Genomic DNA, 20,570 nt, shown 5'->3' with positions numbered 1-20,570 from the left:
TATAAACAAAATAATGTCTGGTTCATTTTGGATAAAACATGATATTACACATCTTCAATACTATATTTATTTTCGCATGATGGCCTCATCTTGATAATGATTTTAAATATTGCTATTGATTTATCAGTAGAAATAATAGCATTTATCTGGGAATAACAACAGCAGTAAGTATAAGTAGTAGTAAGCGAAGTAATAATAGACATAGAAGTAACGCAACTATTACTATTTTTTATCATTACTGTCCTAGTTATTATGAATGTTATCATCAAGTCTATCATGATCACCATTGCTATCAACAGAGCCGTCTTTGCAGTCAACATCATCATTATACCTAATCAATCCATATTGGTAGAATATGTATGTTGACTATTTGAACTTTTCAGCCGAGAATTTGAAAAAAAGTCACTCTGTCGGGTTAAACCACAGTTAATTGGACTGCTGGATCACTTGATTCCGTGACAATTGGCGTCGGAAGCCAAAAAATTTAGGAGGTGTCCACCTGAAATTTTGGGATGGACACAGGTGAAAAATTGGACAAGCGCCCCAAAAATTTTTAGACAAGCAAAAAAAAAAACATTGGGGGGGACAACACACGTTTCAAGGGGGGTCCACGTGGCTTTAGGGGGACGTTGGAAAAAAAAATTGACAAGCAAAAAAAAAAAAAAAAAAAAAAGGTTATCAAAAACAAATTTAGGAGGGGACCGTCCCCCTATCTCAAATTTAGGGGGGACACGGCCCCCCGTCCCCCCCCCGCTTCCGCTGCCTATGCACGTGACAGATTTGTTTGTGCCGTGTGCAAAATCCGTTCCTTGTGTAAATGTGTATAGGGTAGCTTACTTTACCAGGCCAATACAAACCTTGATCACATTCCAACTCGTCCTGGCCGTTAGGGCAATCTTTGATTCCATTACAGCGCATGCGCAATGGAATGCAATACGATAGCGGACATCCGAAGGTATATGGAGGGCAAACAAAGTCCGCTGATATGAAAAATACAAGAATAGGATTAAAAGGGCTTGTCAATATGATTAGTTATTTTTTATGTTGCACGTACTACATTGCTTTTAATCAACCGCAAACTTGGTTTGTTACCTTTTTCCTATCTTAGTCCAATTCGTTCTTGTTAAATTGGTAGTTTTGATTTGAGTCCTTCATTACTGAATATTATCTGAATTTTACTTTCATGGTTTTAAAGAGAATTCAGTAAATATTTCACTTTGAAATGTTTGTTCACATTTTTGGATGGAAAATAAATCAATTTATGAAAGCATCTACATTTATCCATCCATCCATCTATCTATCTATCTATCTATCTATCTATCTATCTTCTATCTATCTTTCTTTCTTTCTATCTATCTATCCATCTATCTATCTATCTATCTATCTATCTATCTATCTACAAACTGACAAATATATTACAGGAAGATACGAAACGTATAGTAGTGTCAGGCAATATTACAAAATATCCAACTGTGTTGTAGTTGTAGTGTAGTGAAATATCATGGAGTCTAGTACTTACAACAATCGCGAAGATGGGACACATCACGGCATCCAATGATGAACCCCAACCTGTCCACGTCATATAGACATTTCGTGCTCAGGTCAACGCACTTTCCATTGTCGCATTGAAGTTCTGTTTCCGGATCGCAAGTATAATTTGGCTCGTTGTAATCTGAAATGAAAGAACTGGTAACATGAAAACGTATACGCTGACAGCTTACGAATCAACATTCCGAAATGTCCATGAAATTTTATCCATAGCCTGTCATCAAATGTTATGACAAAATATGTTTCAAAAATTCATTTCATTTACTTCTTCACTCTAAAAACAAGAAATGATAACTTAACATTTGAAAGGTTGGACGAGTGACAACATTTCCTAACTTTAAATGGTTCTATCCCACACTTAAAATGTTGGATTCAGTTTTATACAAGGTTGGATGTAACATTCGGAAAAGGTTGTCACTCCTCCAACCTTTCAAATGTTGATATAACATTCGAATTCTTAGAGTGTTGAACCAACTACTGTTGATTTTATCTTTTTCGACTTCTGTAAAGATCACAGGAAATTCGATTTATCATGAAAACATGAATTTTGTAAATCCAGCCATACATTTATTCTGACGAATTTAATCTGAATAAATTACTATTTTGTCAAATTTGTGCACATAAAGTTTTCTTTGAATATTCTCCATTTTATTAAGGGGGCCGTTTCATAAAGATGCTCGTAAGTTAAGAGTGACTTTAACAATGACCAGTGATTCTTTCTTGAGGGAAATGGTATTCACCATTGAATGTTAATTGGTGATTATTTAGTGCGTAAGATAGGTTCTCTAGTAATTCTTATAGTCGCTCTTAACTTATGAACAGCTTTATGAAGAACCCACCAGGTAATGTCCCCATGATCATGCTTATTATTCTTATTTTCGTTTTACTGATGTATAAATGCTAGGTAGTTTCAACCACACACTGCAAAAGCTTCGGTGTTGATTTAACACCAGGACGGAATCTAATACAAATTGGTGTTGTATAAACACCTATCTACACCGGTGTAAAATAACCGGTGTGGTCATCTATGTACATCGGGTAACACCACAGTTTTTGCTGTGTATAGATTCCGGGCAGATGTTAAATCAACACCGGAGTTTTTGCAGTGTATGAGTATTTACTAAAGCGGCTTAGAATCATCTCCATATTTTTTTTTTTTTTGGGGGGGGCTTAATTGAAGAACTTACCGCATTTTAATTCATCTTCGTATGAGCTTCCAATGCAATCAACCGTCCCATCACAGAGGGCGCTATTTGGTAACATTCTCCCTGAGTAACATGGGAATAAAGAAGACTCCTCGTCTAAGGAGAGAGAGAGAGAGGGGGCCCGGAGGAGTGAGGGGGGGGGGATAAAGAGAGAAAGGAGGTAGATTTATTTGCTAGGCACTATGAACCTCATACACTTATTTAAATGGCAAAACTTATTTACAAACTGATAATGTATGATTGTTTTGTTCGCTCGCTGTGATCGGTCACTGACATTTAGAAACACGATTATCATTCGGGCTCAAGCTCTAAAGGTTTTTTTTTAGGGGGGGGGGGGTATTATATCACGCCTTTGTATCGTTTTAAACGGGAATCCTGACCTCCGTAACGCAAAGATTAATAAAGGATTAACAATCAACAAATTGCTAAATGACTGACGAAAAAAGCCTTCACACGTGTATTCAATTCAAAATTCTGACCAGGGCTCCGTAACACAAAGCTTAGCAATGATCGTAAACATTTTTCTACGATTGATTGCATTGACTGCAATGCACAATCAATCGTTAAAATCAAGCGATTTATCGCTAACCTTTGTGTTACTGTACCCAGGAACCAATCAATAGTGTTCTTTCATATTTGATGTTCATCTCTAAACGTTGTGTTACGAGACCCAGGTCACTTATTACCTCAGTCAATCTCATTTGTTCCCCCAGGGCAGTCTTCTGCTATTTTTGTGATCGCGATACACACATTTCGATCAATTTTGTTATTGAATTTATCCATTGTATATTATTATGTTAATACCATGAGTATTTGTACGATGATTTGTATTGAACTGAATGATTAATAAATACTATTACAAAAAAAAAAAAAAATTTGCCCAGGGATTCTAGGTCACTTACCACAGTCAGTCTCATCTGTTCCATCAGGGCAGTCCTTTATCAGATCACACATTTTGGTGCTCGCGATACATATATAAGGATCAAACGCACAAGGTACTTCATCCTCACGGCATGGCGCGTAGTCTACATTGAAAAAAAACAATGTTTATTCTTTACTTGTAGTGTGGTATCCTGAACATTTATTATTTGGCTATAAAGAATTAATTATTTTCTAATCATTGACCCTACGTAAAAATAATCTTATCTTTATTGAACTGCTTTAATTCTAAACTCTATTCATTCATACAATATCATTGGGCCTTCATCAAAGGTTCGCTAGTTGATAAAAATATATTTAAAAAATATGATGAGACAATTCTATTTCCAATGAAATTAATGAAATGACCATATCTAATCTATTAACAATAAATAATGCAAAGAAAAATCATCATCATTACAAGCATATACGTATGCATGTAATTATATATACATGTGAGTGTGTGTGTGTGATGTGAAAGGAATGAATGAAGAAAACAATGGTAGGTAAAGCTTAAATCAAGGTTCCTCAGAGCTATCTGCCCCTTGAAAAAAATTGGTGATGCCGAAAAAATGTCTCTGCCGGGAATGGAATCTGGGCCCCCAGCTTTGAACACCGGTGCTTTAACCACTATATGTGTGTGTGTTTGTGGGGTTATTTTGGTGATTGTGTGGGTGTGTGTAATTATGTATGTTTGTACTAATAATCTGATATCAGTAACAGTAATAGAACAACCAAAGCATGGTATGAATTGCAGACAGTTGTTGCATTAGTAGCGGTAGTATAATTGTAAAGTGACTATATGGTGATAATGATAATTACATCAATTATAAAAATGCTATTTTTTACAATGCTAATGCATAGTATTTTTACTATTACTATTGCAGTAAAAAAAAATCTGCCAGATTTCCAGCGTAGACAAGACCAGAGTAAGTTTTGAAATGTTTTTAAAAATAACTTTGGTATAAAAAAATAATGAACTTATCAATCTTACGGCATCCCAGTTCGTCCGAGTTGTCTTCGCAATGATTAATGTTATCACAAAGGAACGAAGTCGATATACACTCTCCTTCTGTGCACCTGAAGAAATCTTTCGGACATTCATCATCATCATTATCTGCGAAGAAAATAGACTGTTATTGGGGAATTCTAGCAATCATTTCTCAGACGCATTCTATAACAAAGAAAATATTTTGTCAAAGCCCTTCATAATAAAGTAGCCTTTGGTGAATCAAAACAGAATTGTCATCCTGGACTTGAGACAAGCAACATATTTGCAGTTTTTCGTCCGGTCCAAATCTTAAGACGAAGTGTTGTCCCGGTCCACCAACTTTCGACAATGACCTCTAATCTGTCCATGCTGAAATAAGCTATTATGTCGTCTTCCCAAGACGTCGAGACCGGGGGCGGGGGGGGGGGGTGTTTCATGAAAGGACTCGTCAGGCGTTTTATCCGACAAGTCCCAATTTAACAGTGCTTCTCAGCCAATCAAAATTCAGAAACGTTGTCAGATCTGGGGCCCGTTGCAGAAAGAGTTGCAATCAAATGCAACTTTAAAAATCATGCGCAACTTTAAAAATCATGCGTAACTTTATTTTCAACCAATTAACAGCGCGCATTTGGGACTTGCGATTGATTTTTTGACTTGCGTTTAAACGCAACTCTTTCTGCAACGGGCCTCTGGTCGGACAAAAATGTTCATGAAACGCCCCCCCCCCATTAAGGTGATTGTGCGGTAATTGCAATAAGTGCTCCCGCCTTCTGGAACAGATTGCAAACCCATATCTATTTTATTAATTTGTCAGCCTAGTCCGCGCTTTGAAACATCTGAATATTGCGTCCTACAATAATATTTAATATTATCATAATGACAATAATAACGATAATAATAATAGTACTGATAATAAGAAAAATAGTAAAGATAATATACAATTAATGCACATTTATGAGTGTGTTATGACGATGCAGCACACTCGAGGGTATTTACAATTATGCGAAAGCAAGAGGCGCTTGCGCCGAGTGCTTTTGCATAATATTGTGAATGCCCGAGAGTTGCTCGCATCGTCACTAACATCACAAATCTTAAAATGTGCATTGTTTTATAAAACGGGTCGGCAAAATGAATTTTTCATGGAAATCTTGTTCAAATCCCTCCAACTTGTGTACGATCGCACAGACGAAGAGATCACAAGACTGTCAATTATGACATCACAGGCGTATCTACTATGCGCGCCTAAGTAAGCGCATCAAAGTCCTAGCCAGCCTCTTTTACTGAACGCGTATCAGTTTTTATGTGCTATTGGAACTAACGCTGCACAAAAAAATGCACAGTGCTGCACGAAAAATGCACAACTGGAAGGTTGCGCGTCATTAAAGCATGAACACGTGACTTAAATACGCACTCTCCATTGGCTACATCCTTGAACCCGTTTTATAATGATTACTGTTGCAGTTTTAGCATAGTCTTACAAAACTTGTTTTCGGTTACAAATCATGCCCCGAAAGTGCATGTTTCATTCCTTAATGGAAAGTTATGACAATGATGATCCACAGCATTTATATCATGTCATACTTCTGCTAAAATATTTTTTGGCACTAGCTGCTGAAATGAATGCTGAAACGGCATCTAATAAAGCATAAAATATTTGATATTTATATGATAGTGAATAGAATAAAATATCAGCCTACTGTATGATATTATGTTGTTGTTTTGCATTATACGGCGCGTGTCATTCAGTAGTGAATATTTGCGCCAAAAAGAGGCAGTTTCTACACTGTATAGACTATAGGCTACCATTGTCGACAGCTTTGCAGACATCTAATGTGGGACCTGAGAGGGGCTTGTGGGCTATACGACTTACGTGCGTTACAATCCAATTCATCCGACCCGTCATAGCAGTGGTCGATGCCATCGCAAACGAAAATTCGTTGGATAAAGTACTCCCCATCTGTGCACATATAAAGTGATGGTGGACAAGTTGTATCTTCATCTATAGAAAATAACAATAGGGTAACATGCTTGAATCAACTGACGTAGAGGGCGTTAACAAAGATCAGTGCTGTATTGTTCTGTTTTTATGTTTTGGTACTAGAGTACCGAACGGAAGTATGACGTCATCAATTTTCAATATTTGCATTCTAGCATTTTTATGCCATATTTTCTGTATAGAGCATGAACAAATAGCTCCATAATCCAGAGATGGCGGGAATCAGTCCATGTGGCCCAAAGATATAGCCTCAAAAAGACACGATTCGTGCCATTGAAATCAATGTATTCTTGGTCTGGTTGTAAATATTATGAACCATTATGAACAACAATTAACTTTAATGAAGCTACCTATGCCGTATTGGGGACCCATTACCTGATTCACACCAAACTTGAGTTGTGGTATTTTTATCATGCCATGTCGAGCTTTGCTATAAAAAAATCACTAAAATGCAAAAAGCGTTTTCAATTTTTTCATTTTTTTCATTTTTTTCAATTTCAAATAAACATTTATTTTCCTCCATCTCACAAAATTATTTCATTTTTGTTAACAAGAATTCACTTCAAATCAATTTCTATAAAGAATATGAAAATAAACTACTTATGTGTACAGAGGAAGGCGTATGTCCCTAGAAGCACATGCTTGTGGCGGGATACGCCTGTGGACAAATATATACAATACACAAAATACAATACAAAGATAAGAAGGGCTAGGAAAGAAGAGAAGTAGGAAAGAAAACGGGAAGAACGGGAAGTGACATCATCACTTTTTTTTGCTGTATAGGCCTTTGCATATTTCAAACAAACTAATCACCCATTAAGAGTTAGGTTACAATTACATACAGAAAAAAATACTGTACAAAATGGGGTACTCGAGACTGAAAATATTAGTATCTAAACAGAAAATTCAAAGAGCGAGACGCTGAAAACTACATCAAACATTCACAGAAAAAAATGCACTTTTAAAAGTTAAAGTTTGGCAATAATTTTTTAAATAGTTGTGCAGGAAGTCTTGAATATGCATGAGGTAGGCTGATGATGTCATCCTGTCGCTTTCCCTCAGCTTATTTTTTACATGGAATAAAAAATACTTTATATTTTCATTGGTGTGTGTAAAAACATGTGTAGCTGCTACAAGTATGTTCGGACAATTATTATTTTAGAGGGAAAATCAGTATTCAATCCTCTTTTTACATTCTTGGGATACATATTGAATTAACACCATTTCACGTATCAAAATACGAGAGAATAATTGGGGATACAACATCATCGGTCCGCTCATTGCGTATTTATAAGGAAATTGATACCAATGTTTCACTAAAATAAAAAAAGATAGGTTTTTTCATTTTATTACTCTTCGTCAATTTTTGATAGCATTTTTAATGTGTTTCTTTTTACTGATTTTACTGCATCAATTCAAACAAAATAATGTACATCCTGGATTACCAGAATTTCACCTACCTGGCTTATTGTAAACTACTGTGTGATTATCCGTGTGAAAAACTTCACCTGTCACTGTAATTTTTTAAAGAGATAAATAAAAAAATGTAATCATCCGAAATGAAGACAAAAACATTTCATAACTTATTGTCAAACCATTCGGTTTTTTTTTAAACAAGTGCACACCTAGTTTCCAATAATGCATAAAGCATTTCCATTTATTTGAGAGCAAGATAAAAGAGCATTGTAGATTAAATGCCATGCTCATGGGGATAGGTGCCGCGGCCGAGGATCGAACCCCGGCTTTTTTCATGTATAGCCAGAAGCCTTAGACCACTCGACCACGGCACCTCCGTATTTCTTTTTTCGTTTCTGATAATGTTGAATGATACCACAGCTATGCTCCTGACAGGCACAACCGCTTTCATACACCGCCAGTCTCCCCCAAATAATTTCAATCATTATCATTATCATGATTGATATTGTTATTGTCATAAACATATTCTTTTTCTTCTTCTTCTTATTGTTATTATTATCATTGTCATAATTATTACTCTCATCATCATCAAAATCATCATCATCATAACTACTAAATTTTCATTCCACATTTACCATTATTGACTGCCGGCTGCTTGCAAATGTAATGTCTGGTGCTAGGTCGGGAGCAGGTCACATCATGCCACTGGGCAACGGAATTGATCCGTGTCATCATAATCATGGTGCACTCTTCTAGTTCACTGCCATCGGGTTGGCTATGTATTTCGTCCGACGTACTGAAAACAAAAAAATTAAATCAATTCACTTACGATTTAACAGGTTTTTTTCTACATTGATTTTCAAATATTTGTCTGTATTGAGTATTCAATTGTTATACAGTGCGTATCAAAAAAAGTTTACACTTTGAAAAAATCCTGTAAAACTACACATTTGTAATATCCTGAAATTTTTTACACATTTTAACATTGGTACTGATCCATTTAAGCAAATGACGATATAACTGTCGAAAAATATTTCCGCTTGAATGAGCACCACTTACTTTTGAAAAGTTAGTGATATGATTTGCGCAGAACTTTGAAATAGTTATGCGAATAAAAGTAGACCTTAATCATGAAGAACACGTTGAATTTAGCTAGTAAAATTGATTTGAAGATATCTTTTACCTTTTTCTACTTGCTTCCTTGCCCAAAACACTTTGAAGATTGCATTTCGCCCCATCCCACTCCCCCACACACTGAGGCCATTGTGACGATATTTGCTTTACACTGAGCTGTGATTTACATAAAATGGCTGAGGCTTGATTTTCATTTTGTTAATCATTGTCAAGCTTATGAAAAGTGTGGAGAAACAAGTATTAAATGAAAAATGAAATGTAAACCCATCTTAAATTATAAAAATTTAGTGAAAAAATGCTGGAGATGTCTGAAATAAATTTTTTTCAGATTCAGTTATGTCCTCAGATCCAGCTGGCACAAAAAGGGTAAAGGTTGTGCATAAAAAGTGTTGAAATTTCAATTTGGGTGGCAAAATTATTAAAAATGCTTGAATGTATCCGTTTTATTTAAATTGACTAAAAGTGCAAGGGAAATGTATGAGAAATTTTTCGCAGGGTAGGTTTGAATTCGTCCTTTCCCCTTGACACAGCGTGAAAACAAGCATTTCTGCGCAAACAGATTTCTGCGAGCTTTACAAAAATGGACAGTACTCAATCAAGTGTAACATTCTGTCAAAACTTTAACTTTCATTGGATAGATTAGACCCAACCCCAAGATTATATATGAAAAAAATTACTGAAATGTTGTATATTTTTCTATTCCCAGGGCTTTTTCAAAGTGTAAACTTTTTTTATATGCTTTGTATATTAGAAAAAAATCTCACTTTATAACGACCAAACAAGGTGAGTATTTTCTTATTTCAAGCAAAAATATAGGTGACGTTTGTGATTTGTTCAGTATAAATAACGATCATAGTTACAGTGTTTACTGAGATATCTTCAGCAGAAAAAGATCACACAACATAACCACTTTAATATCTTCAACAGTTAACGATCATACACGATAACTTCTTTATATCTCCAGTAGATAACGATCGTACACGATGACCTCTTTAATATCTTGAGTGGATAAAGCTCAGACACGATGGCTACTTAAATAATCTTCAGTAAATAATGATCGATGACAACTTTAATCCTTAATATCTTCAGTGGATAATGATCAAACACGGTGACTACTTTCATATTTAATCTTCCGTAGATACACGATGACTTCTTTAATAATAATCTTCAGTAAAGATCAAACACGATAACAACTTTCATATCTTCAGTAGATAACGATCACACAAAATGTCAACCTTAATATTTTCAGTTTATAACGATCATACATGATTGCTACTTAAGTATCTTCAATAGATAACGATCAAACACGATGACCATTTTAATATCTTCATTAGATAACGATCAATCACGATGATTACTTTAATACCTTCAGTAGAAAAGATCATTCACGATGACTATTTTAATATCTTCAGTAGATAACGATCACACACGGTGGCTAATTTAATAATAGTTTTCAATAGATAACGATCAAACAAGATGACTATATCAATATCTTCAGTAGAAAACGATCATTCACGATGACTACTTTAATAATAGTTTTCAATAGATAACGATCATACATGATGACTTCTTTAATACCTTCAGTAGAAAACTATCATTCACGATGACTATTTTAATAATAGTTTTCAATAGATAACGATCAATTATGATGATTACTTTCTTATCGTCAGTAGAAAACGATCAATCACGATGATTACTTTCATATCGTCAGTAGAAAACGATCATACATGATGACTACTTTAATACCTTCAGTAGAAAACGATCAAACACGATGACTATTTTAATATCTTCATTAGATAACGATCACATACGATGACAACTTTAATAATAGTCTTCACTAGATAACGGTCAATCACGATGACTACTTTAATACCTTCAGTAGAAAACGATCAAACACGATGACTATTTTAATATCTTCATTAGATAACGATCACATACGATGACAACTTTAATAATAGTCTTCACTAGATAACGGTCAATCACGATGACTATATTAATATCTTCAATATATAACGATCAAACACGATGACTATTTTAATATCTTCATTAGATAACGATCAATCATGATGATTACTTTCATATCTTCACTAGATAACGATCATACACGATGACTATTTTAATATCTTCAGTAGATAACGATCAACACGATGACTACTTTAATAATAGTTTTCAATAGATAACGATCAAACACGATGATTACTCTCATATCGTCAGTAGAAAACGATCAATCATGATGATTATTTTCATATCGTCAGTAGATAACGATCATTCACGATGACTATTTTAATATCTTTAGTAGATAACGATCACACACGATGACTACTTTAATAATAGTCTTTACTAGATAACGATCAAACACGATGACTATATTAATATCTTCAGTAGATAACGATCACACACAGTGGCTACTTTAATAATAGTCTTCACTAGATAACGATCATACACGATGACTATATTAATATCTTCAGTAGATAACGATCACATACGATGACAACTTTAATAATAGTCTTCACTAGATAACGGTCAATCACGATGACTACTTTAATACCTTCAGTCGAAAACGATCATTCACGATGACAATTTAATATCTTCAGTAGATAAAGATCATACACGATGACTATATTAATACCTTCAGTAGATAACAATCACATACGATGACAACTTTAATAATAGTCTTCACTAGATAACGATCAAACACGATGACTATATTAATATCTTTAGTAGAAAACTATCATTCACGATGACAATTTAATATCTTCAGTAGATAACGATCACATACGATGACAACTTTAATAATAGTCTTCACTAGATAACGGTCAAACACGATGACTATATTAATATCTTTAGTAGATAACAATCACATACGATGACAACTTTAATAATAGTCTTCACTAGATAACGGTCAATCACGATGACTACTTTAATACCTTCAGTCGAAAACGATCATTCACGATGACTATTTTAATATCTTCAGTAGATAACGATCACATACGATGACAACTTTAATAATAGTCTTCACTAGATAACGGTCAATCACGATGACTACTTTAATACCTTCAGTCGAAAACGATCATTCACGATGACTATTTTAATATCTTCAGTAGATAACGATCACATACGATGACAACTTTAATAATAGTCTTCACTAGATAACGGTCAATCACGATGACTACTTTAATACCTTCAGTCGAAAACGATCATTCACGATGACTATTTTAATATCTTCAGTAGATAACGATCACATACGATGACAACTTTAATAATAGTCTTCACTAGATAACGGTCAATCACGATGACTACTTTAATACCTTCAGTCGAAAACGATCATTCACGATGACTACTTTAATAATAGTTTTCAATAGATAACGATCAATTATGATGATTACTTTCTTATCGTCAGTAGAAAACGATCATACATGATGACTACTTTAATATCTTCAATATATAACGATCAAACACGATGACTATTTTAATATCTTCATTAGATAACGATCAATCATGATGATTACTTTCATATCTTCACTAGATAACGATCATACACGATGACTATTTTAATATCTTCAGTAGATAATGATCACACACAGTGGCTACTTTAATAATAGTCTTCACTAGATAACGATCAAACACGATGATCACTTTCATATGTTTAGAAGACAAGTGGAATGCCTCTGGCCGTCTCACCTGTATCACGCGATTGAACATAGCAGCAGTGCTGACTTTGAAAACTACTATAACTCGCACAAGATGTTCAGTGATACTTGGTTACTCTTATTTCCACGTTTTATGAACTAGACCAATACATTTACAGAGATAGGATGATAATTCAACAAATACCCCCAATGTGGCCAAAAATCATTGACCTTACATGACCTTTGACCTTGATCACGTGACCTGAAACTTGCACAGGATATTTAGTGATACTTGATTACTCTTATGTCCAAGTTTCAAAAGTCAGATCAATAAACTTGCAACGTTATGGTGGTAATTCAACAAATACCCCCATTATGGCCAAAGTTCATTGACCTTTGACCTTGGTCATGTGACCTAAAATGCGCACAGGATATTCATTGATACTTGAATACTCTTATGTCCAAGTTTTATGAACTAGACCAACATACTTTCAAAGTTATGATGGAAATTCAACAAATACCCCCAATTCGGCCAAAGTCTATTAACCCTTAATGACCTTTGACCTTGATCATGTGACCTGAAACTTGCACAGGATGTTGAGTGATACTTGATTACTATTATGTCCAAGTTTCATGAATCAGATCCAAAAACTTTGTAAGTTTTGATTGTAATTCAATAGATACCCCTAAATTGGCCAGTCTATTGACCCCAAATGACCTTGACCTTGATCATGTGACGTGAAACTCGTGCAGGATGTTTGGGGATACTTGATTAACGTTATGGCCAAGTTTCATGAACTAGGTCCATGATGTCATTTCAAAACTTAACCTCAGGTTAAGATGTGATGTTGACGCCGCCGCCGCCACCGCCGTTGCCGTCGGAAAAGCGGCGCCTATAGTCTCACTCTGCAATGCAGGTGTTACAAAAACGATCATACATGATGACTATATTCAGTGGATAACACTTAAACACGATGACTACTTTAATATCTTCAGTAGATAACAATCACACACAGTGGCTACTTTGATAATAGTCTTCCTAGATAACGATCAACATGATGACTACTTTGATATATTCAGTGGAAAACACTTAAACATGATGACTATTTTAATATCTTCAGTAGAAAACTATCATTCACGGTGACTATATTAATATCTTTAGTAGAAAATGATCACATACGATGACAACTTTAATAATAGTGTTCACTAGATAACGATCAAACACGATGACTATTTTAATATCTTCAACAGATAACGATCACATACGATGACTACTTCATAAAAGTCTTCACTAGATAACGATCATACACGATGGCTACTTTAATAATAATCTTCAGTACATAATGATCGATGACTACTTTAATCTTTAATATCTTCAGTGAATAGCGCTAAGACACGATGACTACTTTAATGATAATCTTCAGTAGATAACTATCAAACACGATAACAACTTTAAAATTGTAGAAAGATATCATTTTGCAATTGATGATAAAATACTTACGATCTATACCATGCAGTAAAGGACATTGGAGAACCGTCCGACCAACGGAATTTGCCTTCATCGTCGACGCGCTTAAGACCTGTTACGAAGTAAAATACATGTATGATGAGTTGTGTTACGGTTTTTTTTCGTAATTTTTTAAAGACTTTATTTAAAGCAGATACGAACACAGGAGCAAATTGTCAGGTGTGACTTATTTTCTTTGACAGATATCCCTCAGTTCTTTTTACTAGTTAACCTATTGGCATTCTTGATTCCTTTATTGCAGGCACAACTTTAGAAGCTACAGTTTGACTTGATATGCAAATTAACCTCTATAGAAACTGTGTGTTGGCTTGAGCGATTATGAATGGAAATGTGTGAGCTGATGTGTGAGCTGATGTGTGGAGTGAGAAATAGTGTGAAGGGTTGCCTTTCTTGTATAGCTTGGGCAAGCACTGTGCCTATTGACTTTTGGAGAGAGAGGACCTGTGTCTTCCTTTTTGGCCTATTTTCACAAGTTAAGTTCTAAGTTGATTTATACCCTTACATTTCTTCCACTTTAATTGAAAGATAGACAGGTTAGAGAGTAATAATACAAGTGCTGTTTGAAATGTTTATTTTGAATATTGAAATCTTAATTCACCGTATTATCTTTACTTTTTCCTTATTTGCAGTGGATAAAATATCTTGCAGTTAATATGCATTATGAATAATAATTACTATGGTATGATAAGTAATATCCTGTTGTATTATGATGAATACTGAGCTTTATAAAAGGAATGGTTTCTGTTACACGCAAGCATTGGTTATGATTTACAGGTAGCTCTTTTTTTTTTACTGAGGATATTGTCTCGACTTCGGCCACGCCCTTTTAGTCTTGGCTTGACACTGGAGATGGCTTTGTGAGGCCCCTTTCTTTGTGGCAGCAACATTAGACATTGGAGATTGATCGCCTGCTACCTCATTGAAACGGCAGGGGACTTACGCTCCTTCTTTGTGGATGTACTTAGTGAGACTTGGTGACAGTTGCTAACGCCTGGGCCAGCGCTCCAAACATGAAAGCCAACTGGGCGATCTTCAAGACCGCGTTCTCGTGTATATCATGGCCGAACCCTACCGATTCTTCAGTCATCAGTCCTCAACGCCTACCCTAGGTTGATGAAGTCATATTAGGTGACGTATGCTTGTGATAGTTTTCATCAACATCTTTATAGACAAACCTTATGGGGTTGGTGACAACCGTTTGTTTCTGTACTTACCCTAAGTTTCAACCATATGTTCAAGAACGCGCCTTTTGGGACATCGCACCTGAATTTAACTGACGCTCATGAATACAATTGACTGTATCTTCTAAATGGGGTATATTGGCCAATATGCATGTAGGCATTAGTAATCTTTGGCATTTTTATACTGTGATACTTGATTAATTTGAAATCTGTTTTTCGAGCAAGTTGATGCACTTATTAATGTGATATTTATTAGTTAAACAATTTGATCCATTGGAAGTTTGTATGATTTGATATTGAATTGATTTGATATTCGGTGTTCAACCGATTTGAGATTGTTTGGTGTTGGATTGACTGGACAAGTGTTAAACGTGATGAGATGCCACAAGTCCTTCATTAAAAAGGGAAGTTAAAAGTATATTTCAGTGATCTATAAGTTTATTCTGTTGAAGTTCTTGGCTCATACCTGACACCATCTCAAGTCCTTAACCAATCGAATCTGGCCAGGTTTCTAACGAATAATGCCACATTCTGAGCAAGGTTTTAGGCCAATTTGAATGATAATGCACAAATCCACTACTCATTGCATTTATATGACAATAATTATGTGTCCAAGTCGGTAAACAAGTAATTCATTTTTCTCTCAAAGCATTTCAGTTTTTTATGAAAATGAGGCATAGTTTAATTTTGTATCTGAAGTGTTAATAGTTATCTCAAAAGGTATATCTTAAGACTAGCTTTTTAATACACACAATGATTGAGAGATCACACAGAGTTGATTCCCTCTTCAAGCTTCAACCACACGAAACAGAGGTCTTTGGTGAATTTACAGAACATTAAGTATAAGACCACTGGTCCAAACAAAGAAAATAAAGGAAACCTAGATATTAAACTGTTGATGTTGTCACAACACCAACACAACATTTCAACACCGTACGTGAAATCACCCAATGTCAAACGTGGGTTATCATACCTATATATACCCAGTTATATTCCTCCTCCAACAGCCAATCAGAGGTCAGCTTGTGATGAACGAAGTCCATTGCACCTGTTCCCTTGATACTGACGAGATGTGACCCCTCCCCTTTATCTTGACACGCCTCTTCTGCCTCATGCCACGTGACTTTCGTTTCGGCTGAGATCATCTGGTAACAGAAATTTAAGTATCTATCCCAGCCTTCTTGGCAAATATAACCTGCGAGGATGAACCATAGATTATGCAATCGTATTAGTTTTGAAATTAGCTTTGCAGTTACCCGTTTACAATGAGCTTTGGGATTGGTTTTACAATTAGCTTTGTAACAATTTGCTCCATTAGCTTTGCAATTAGCATGGTAATTAGTTTTGGAATAAGCTTTGCAACTACTTTCTCTATTTGGTTTGCAATTTACATATCGATCAGCTTTGCACAATTACCTTTACAGTCTTAATTGATAGCTAGCCACCATTATCTGGTCATTGCAATGCTACGATAATCGAAGGGTCTTTGTGCATGCCTTATCTTCAGACTATTAGCAAGTAGCAACTCTCCATTTATAAAACTAGGCCTAACAAACTAAAGCCCTTATTGATGATCACCATCATACCAACGTGTCGAGAATCGTAAAGTTTTTATTCATGACGCTGCTGCCTGATCATCAGAATATTGAATAATACTACTGTACAGTATTCATTTACCAATCCTGAGTGCAAATGGAAACAAAAATTTGTTAAGATATGAAAAATTTTTGATTAGGGGACGAGTCTGAAAGTAGACTAATGTATGAGTTTAGGGAATATTTTTTTCTGACAAGCCTTATGCTCTACTCTTCCTAATCTACCGTGCTTGAATTTATTCACTGAATAATTTGTCTAAAATATTATTGATAATAATAAGTCGAGGAAATGAGTACTATGAAGGGAACAAATTTTATGCACTCTTAGAACAAGGTGGGTATTGTTACACTTTTTTCCCGGAATTGGAACCTTTAATCCCGTTGATACTTATTTAATAAATAAATAAATACCTGATTGAGATTTGTCTGTAACGCCTGGAAAATGACGACTTTGATATTCTGCATAGAATTTTCCCCGATCTCCAACGTCAAGATGCATACTGATATCCAGACGATTTTTTCTGGTTTCCAGTTCCGCTTTCATCGGGTGAATGATCGGACAATACTCGGTTTCCTCCATATCACCGAGATCATTCTTCTGTTGAAACAAAAAATAAATGAGTTATACTTCCTCGATTGTTTTCCTTGTCTTTCGAAGATTCATTGCTTTAGAAATTCAGTGTATATGAGGGAGTCGTCAGACAAATTTCAAAGGAAACTTTTTAAAGAATGATTTCATACTATTATCATAAACATTTTAATCATTTTAACCATTCAAAGATTATTTTATTCAAGTTTTAATGTATCATTCCTGGTGGGTGTCTTCTCTTGAATAGGGTTGCCGACCAACATGGAAAAAGGAGGCCTTTTATGAAGATAACATTTTGTGAATGAAGAAAAAAAAAACAGTCCTACCTCACTGATCCTCAGGAAACTTCGGCATCGATCAGGTTCTATTTGTGATTGCACATGGCTTTCACTCTCTTTTAGCTCTAAAATGATATTGTTGACCACGATGTAGGTATCCCTTCCGGTGGTGATGGCCCAACTATTCGCGGCGCTGTCATAGGATGGGTAGTTCACCGAGGCGAGTACACCTGACGGCTCCCTGCATTCGACCTCAAACACAGAGCGTCCGGCAGGTCCTGGGTCTAGAATGTTTCCGACACTACACCCAGGCTTCTCTATGAAAAGGAACGGAAAATGAAGGGTAATGAACAGAGGACGGTGTCTTAACGGTAGAAGTCATGGGTTCCATCGGCAACCAGGTCATATCCTAGACTTAAAAAAAGTTGCACTCTGAGATCACCTTCTTTCTAGACGTTCGACTTAAAAAAAAAAGAAAGAAGAATGACAAGAGCATATATCCTCCCCCAACGTCATCGTCAGCAATAACAACAAACTATTTCTGTACATAAATTGATCATTGTGTTTAGTTACTAATATTACCTGAAAAGCGATACATTGCCTTGAATCCTTCGGAAATCGACTGCAGCCCAGTCTTCACAGTCACTCTCATCCAATTCCACGATGTGACTTGAAGGGGTGTAGTGACGTCACAATGGAAGACCCGTTCCGTATCAGAAGGGCTGAACGATGACGTGCCCTCAAGCGTCACGGAGTCCTCACAGAACCTCCCGTTACGCTTCATCTATAATCATGACAAAGCGACAAACATAACAATCGGACCTATTTCAGAGGGAAATACGCTTATACATGCACGACTTTATTCAAATCATACACTCTGAATATTTATCATATAATAGACTACAAATGCAGATGTAATGCAATAGTTCGGCCACGCCGCTTTATTTTTGTAAATTCGGAGCTCCGAATCAATCTAATACACATGCAAAAGTGGACAAAGTGAACGTTCCCCAAACAGTACTGAAAGTTAGACTTGGCGGGATACCAATGTTCCAAACGATTTAGAAAGTGGAGCAGAAATAAATTATTGCATTTAAAAAATATATCACAACAGTGGAGTGCTCTTGAGTGTTTATACAGTCGTTAAAATTTGGCATCTAGTGCCCTCTCTTGGTAAAAAAAAATAAAACGTAGAAATTAATAATGATCCTTACGCCGTACTCTACAAATTCCATAACTACATAAAGGGTCCGATTGTCATCAGATGGCGGAGTAATATCGTAAAAACAATAGCTGTATGGCTGAAACTGGGATGGGAACGGTGAAGTCTGAATCATGTCATCCGAGGCTATTAATGTAGTCCCGATCCCACAGCCCGTAGAACAGGTTTCGTAGGTGCAATCTGGAAAAGCATCCAAAATTTAAAGAGAAAGGTCTCACAACGTTACTTCTGCAGATATATTCATCAGAACAAGTAAATCCATGTCATTAGTAAGCGAAATCAAATCTTTCGGGTTTATCTTGAACATCAATTTCATCAGTGCTCCGTGATCTCGTAACACAAGCACGCAAGTTGCGCATTTAATATGAAGTCACGCCATAGAGATTGGTCTACCACACAAGTTCAACATCAGGCATTTATCAACATGCCTCTAGTTCAAAGTGATAAGAGATCACAGTTAAACACTACGCTTGTCATGGGATATTACTGATCCGTATTCATCCCTGCACTTGGAGGTCACCGTTGTACACACATGTATTAAAAAACGCGCAGATTAGTTATTTGTCACAAACACACACGCCCAAAGACACACTCACAACTTCAAACATGTACCCACAAACCCACACACACGCTCAAACAACTGACTGCACTCAGAAGACAGGTTGGAATACAGCTAGAGACAAATTAGGTGATGCACATGCTAACTCGTTCAGATGAACACCAAGAGCTATAAAATCTTACAGTGGATTTCATGGAAATGATTTAGGATGGATGAGGGGCGGTAGGAAGCGGGGGGGGGGGGGGCTCCAGGCAACCTTCCACGTGAAATTTCCATTGATCAAAGAGAAGAATAACTCACCGATCGCTTCATAAGTTAGACTGAATCCAATCTCGTTGATCATGTCGCTTTGTATCTCACCGAGTCGGATCAACATCTCCACCATGTTACCATTGGGAATCAGAACAAGTTCCTCTTCAACCTCACCGCATATCAGACTCCAGTTTCCTCTGCTCGCACCCAGATTGATTTCAAGCTTATCGATGCATGCATCTTCACTTTGTCGCAATAGTATGTGGTGGAATGTCAGTCTGGATGAGACAAGAAGCCAGCAAAGATTAATGATAATCTAAAGATGATGGTGGTGATGATGATGATAATGAAGATAATAAAGATGGTGGTGATAATGATGATGTTGATGACAAAGATGAAGATCGTGATGGTGATGATGATAATGATAATAAGATACACCGATCACATAGTGTTTTTTAATCTCTTTGTTTGCTCGCTACTACTACCTTTTGAAATGTTTTCACTGTTGAGTGGCTATCATATGAATCTA

The 20,570-nt window shown here is 35.9% G+C and overlaps 1 protein-coding gene across 1 annotated transcript in view; it reads right to left on the bottom strand.

The window, feature by feature from the left end:
- Positions 1-20,570, bottom strand: part of LOC121421906 — a 142,507-nt gene that overhangs the window by 8,889 nt on the left and 113,048 nt on the right. The window contains 15 exon segments of the mRNA XM_041616707.1: positions 858-980; positions 1,520-1,672; positions 2,736-2,816; positions 3,656-3,778; positions 4,666-4,788; positions 6,533-6,661; positions 8,119-8,172; positions 8,710-8,870; positions 14,339-14,417; positions 16,520-16,741; positions 17,553-17,739; positions 18,057-18,325; positions 18,591-18,792; positions 19,223-19,410; positions 20,090-20,319. Coding sequence (XP_041472641.1) covers positions 858-980; positions 1,520-1,672; positions 2,736-2,816; positions 3,656-3,778; positions 4,666-4,788; positions 6,533-6,661; positions 8,119-8,172; positions 8,710-8,870; positions 14,339-14,417; positions 16,520-16,741; positions 17,553-17,739; positions 18,057-18,325; positions 18,591-18,792; positions 19,223-19,410; positions 20,090-20,319 — 2,324 coding nt within the window.

Source organism: Lytechinus variegatus, chromosome 9 (assembly GCF_018143015.1).
Source record: "Lytechinus variegatus isolate NC3 chromosome 9, Lvar_3.0, whole genome shotgun sequence".
NCBI lineage: Eukaryota > Metazoa > Echinodermata > Echinoidea > Temnopleuroida > Toxopneustidae > Lytechinus > Lytechinus variegatus.
The sequence above is the reverse complement of the archived record's forward strand: the minus strand, read 5'-3'. Positions and strand labels throughout refer to the sequence as shown.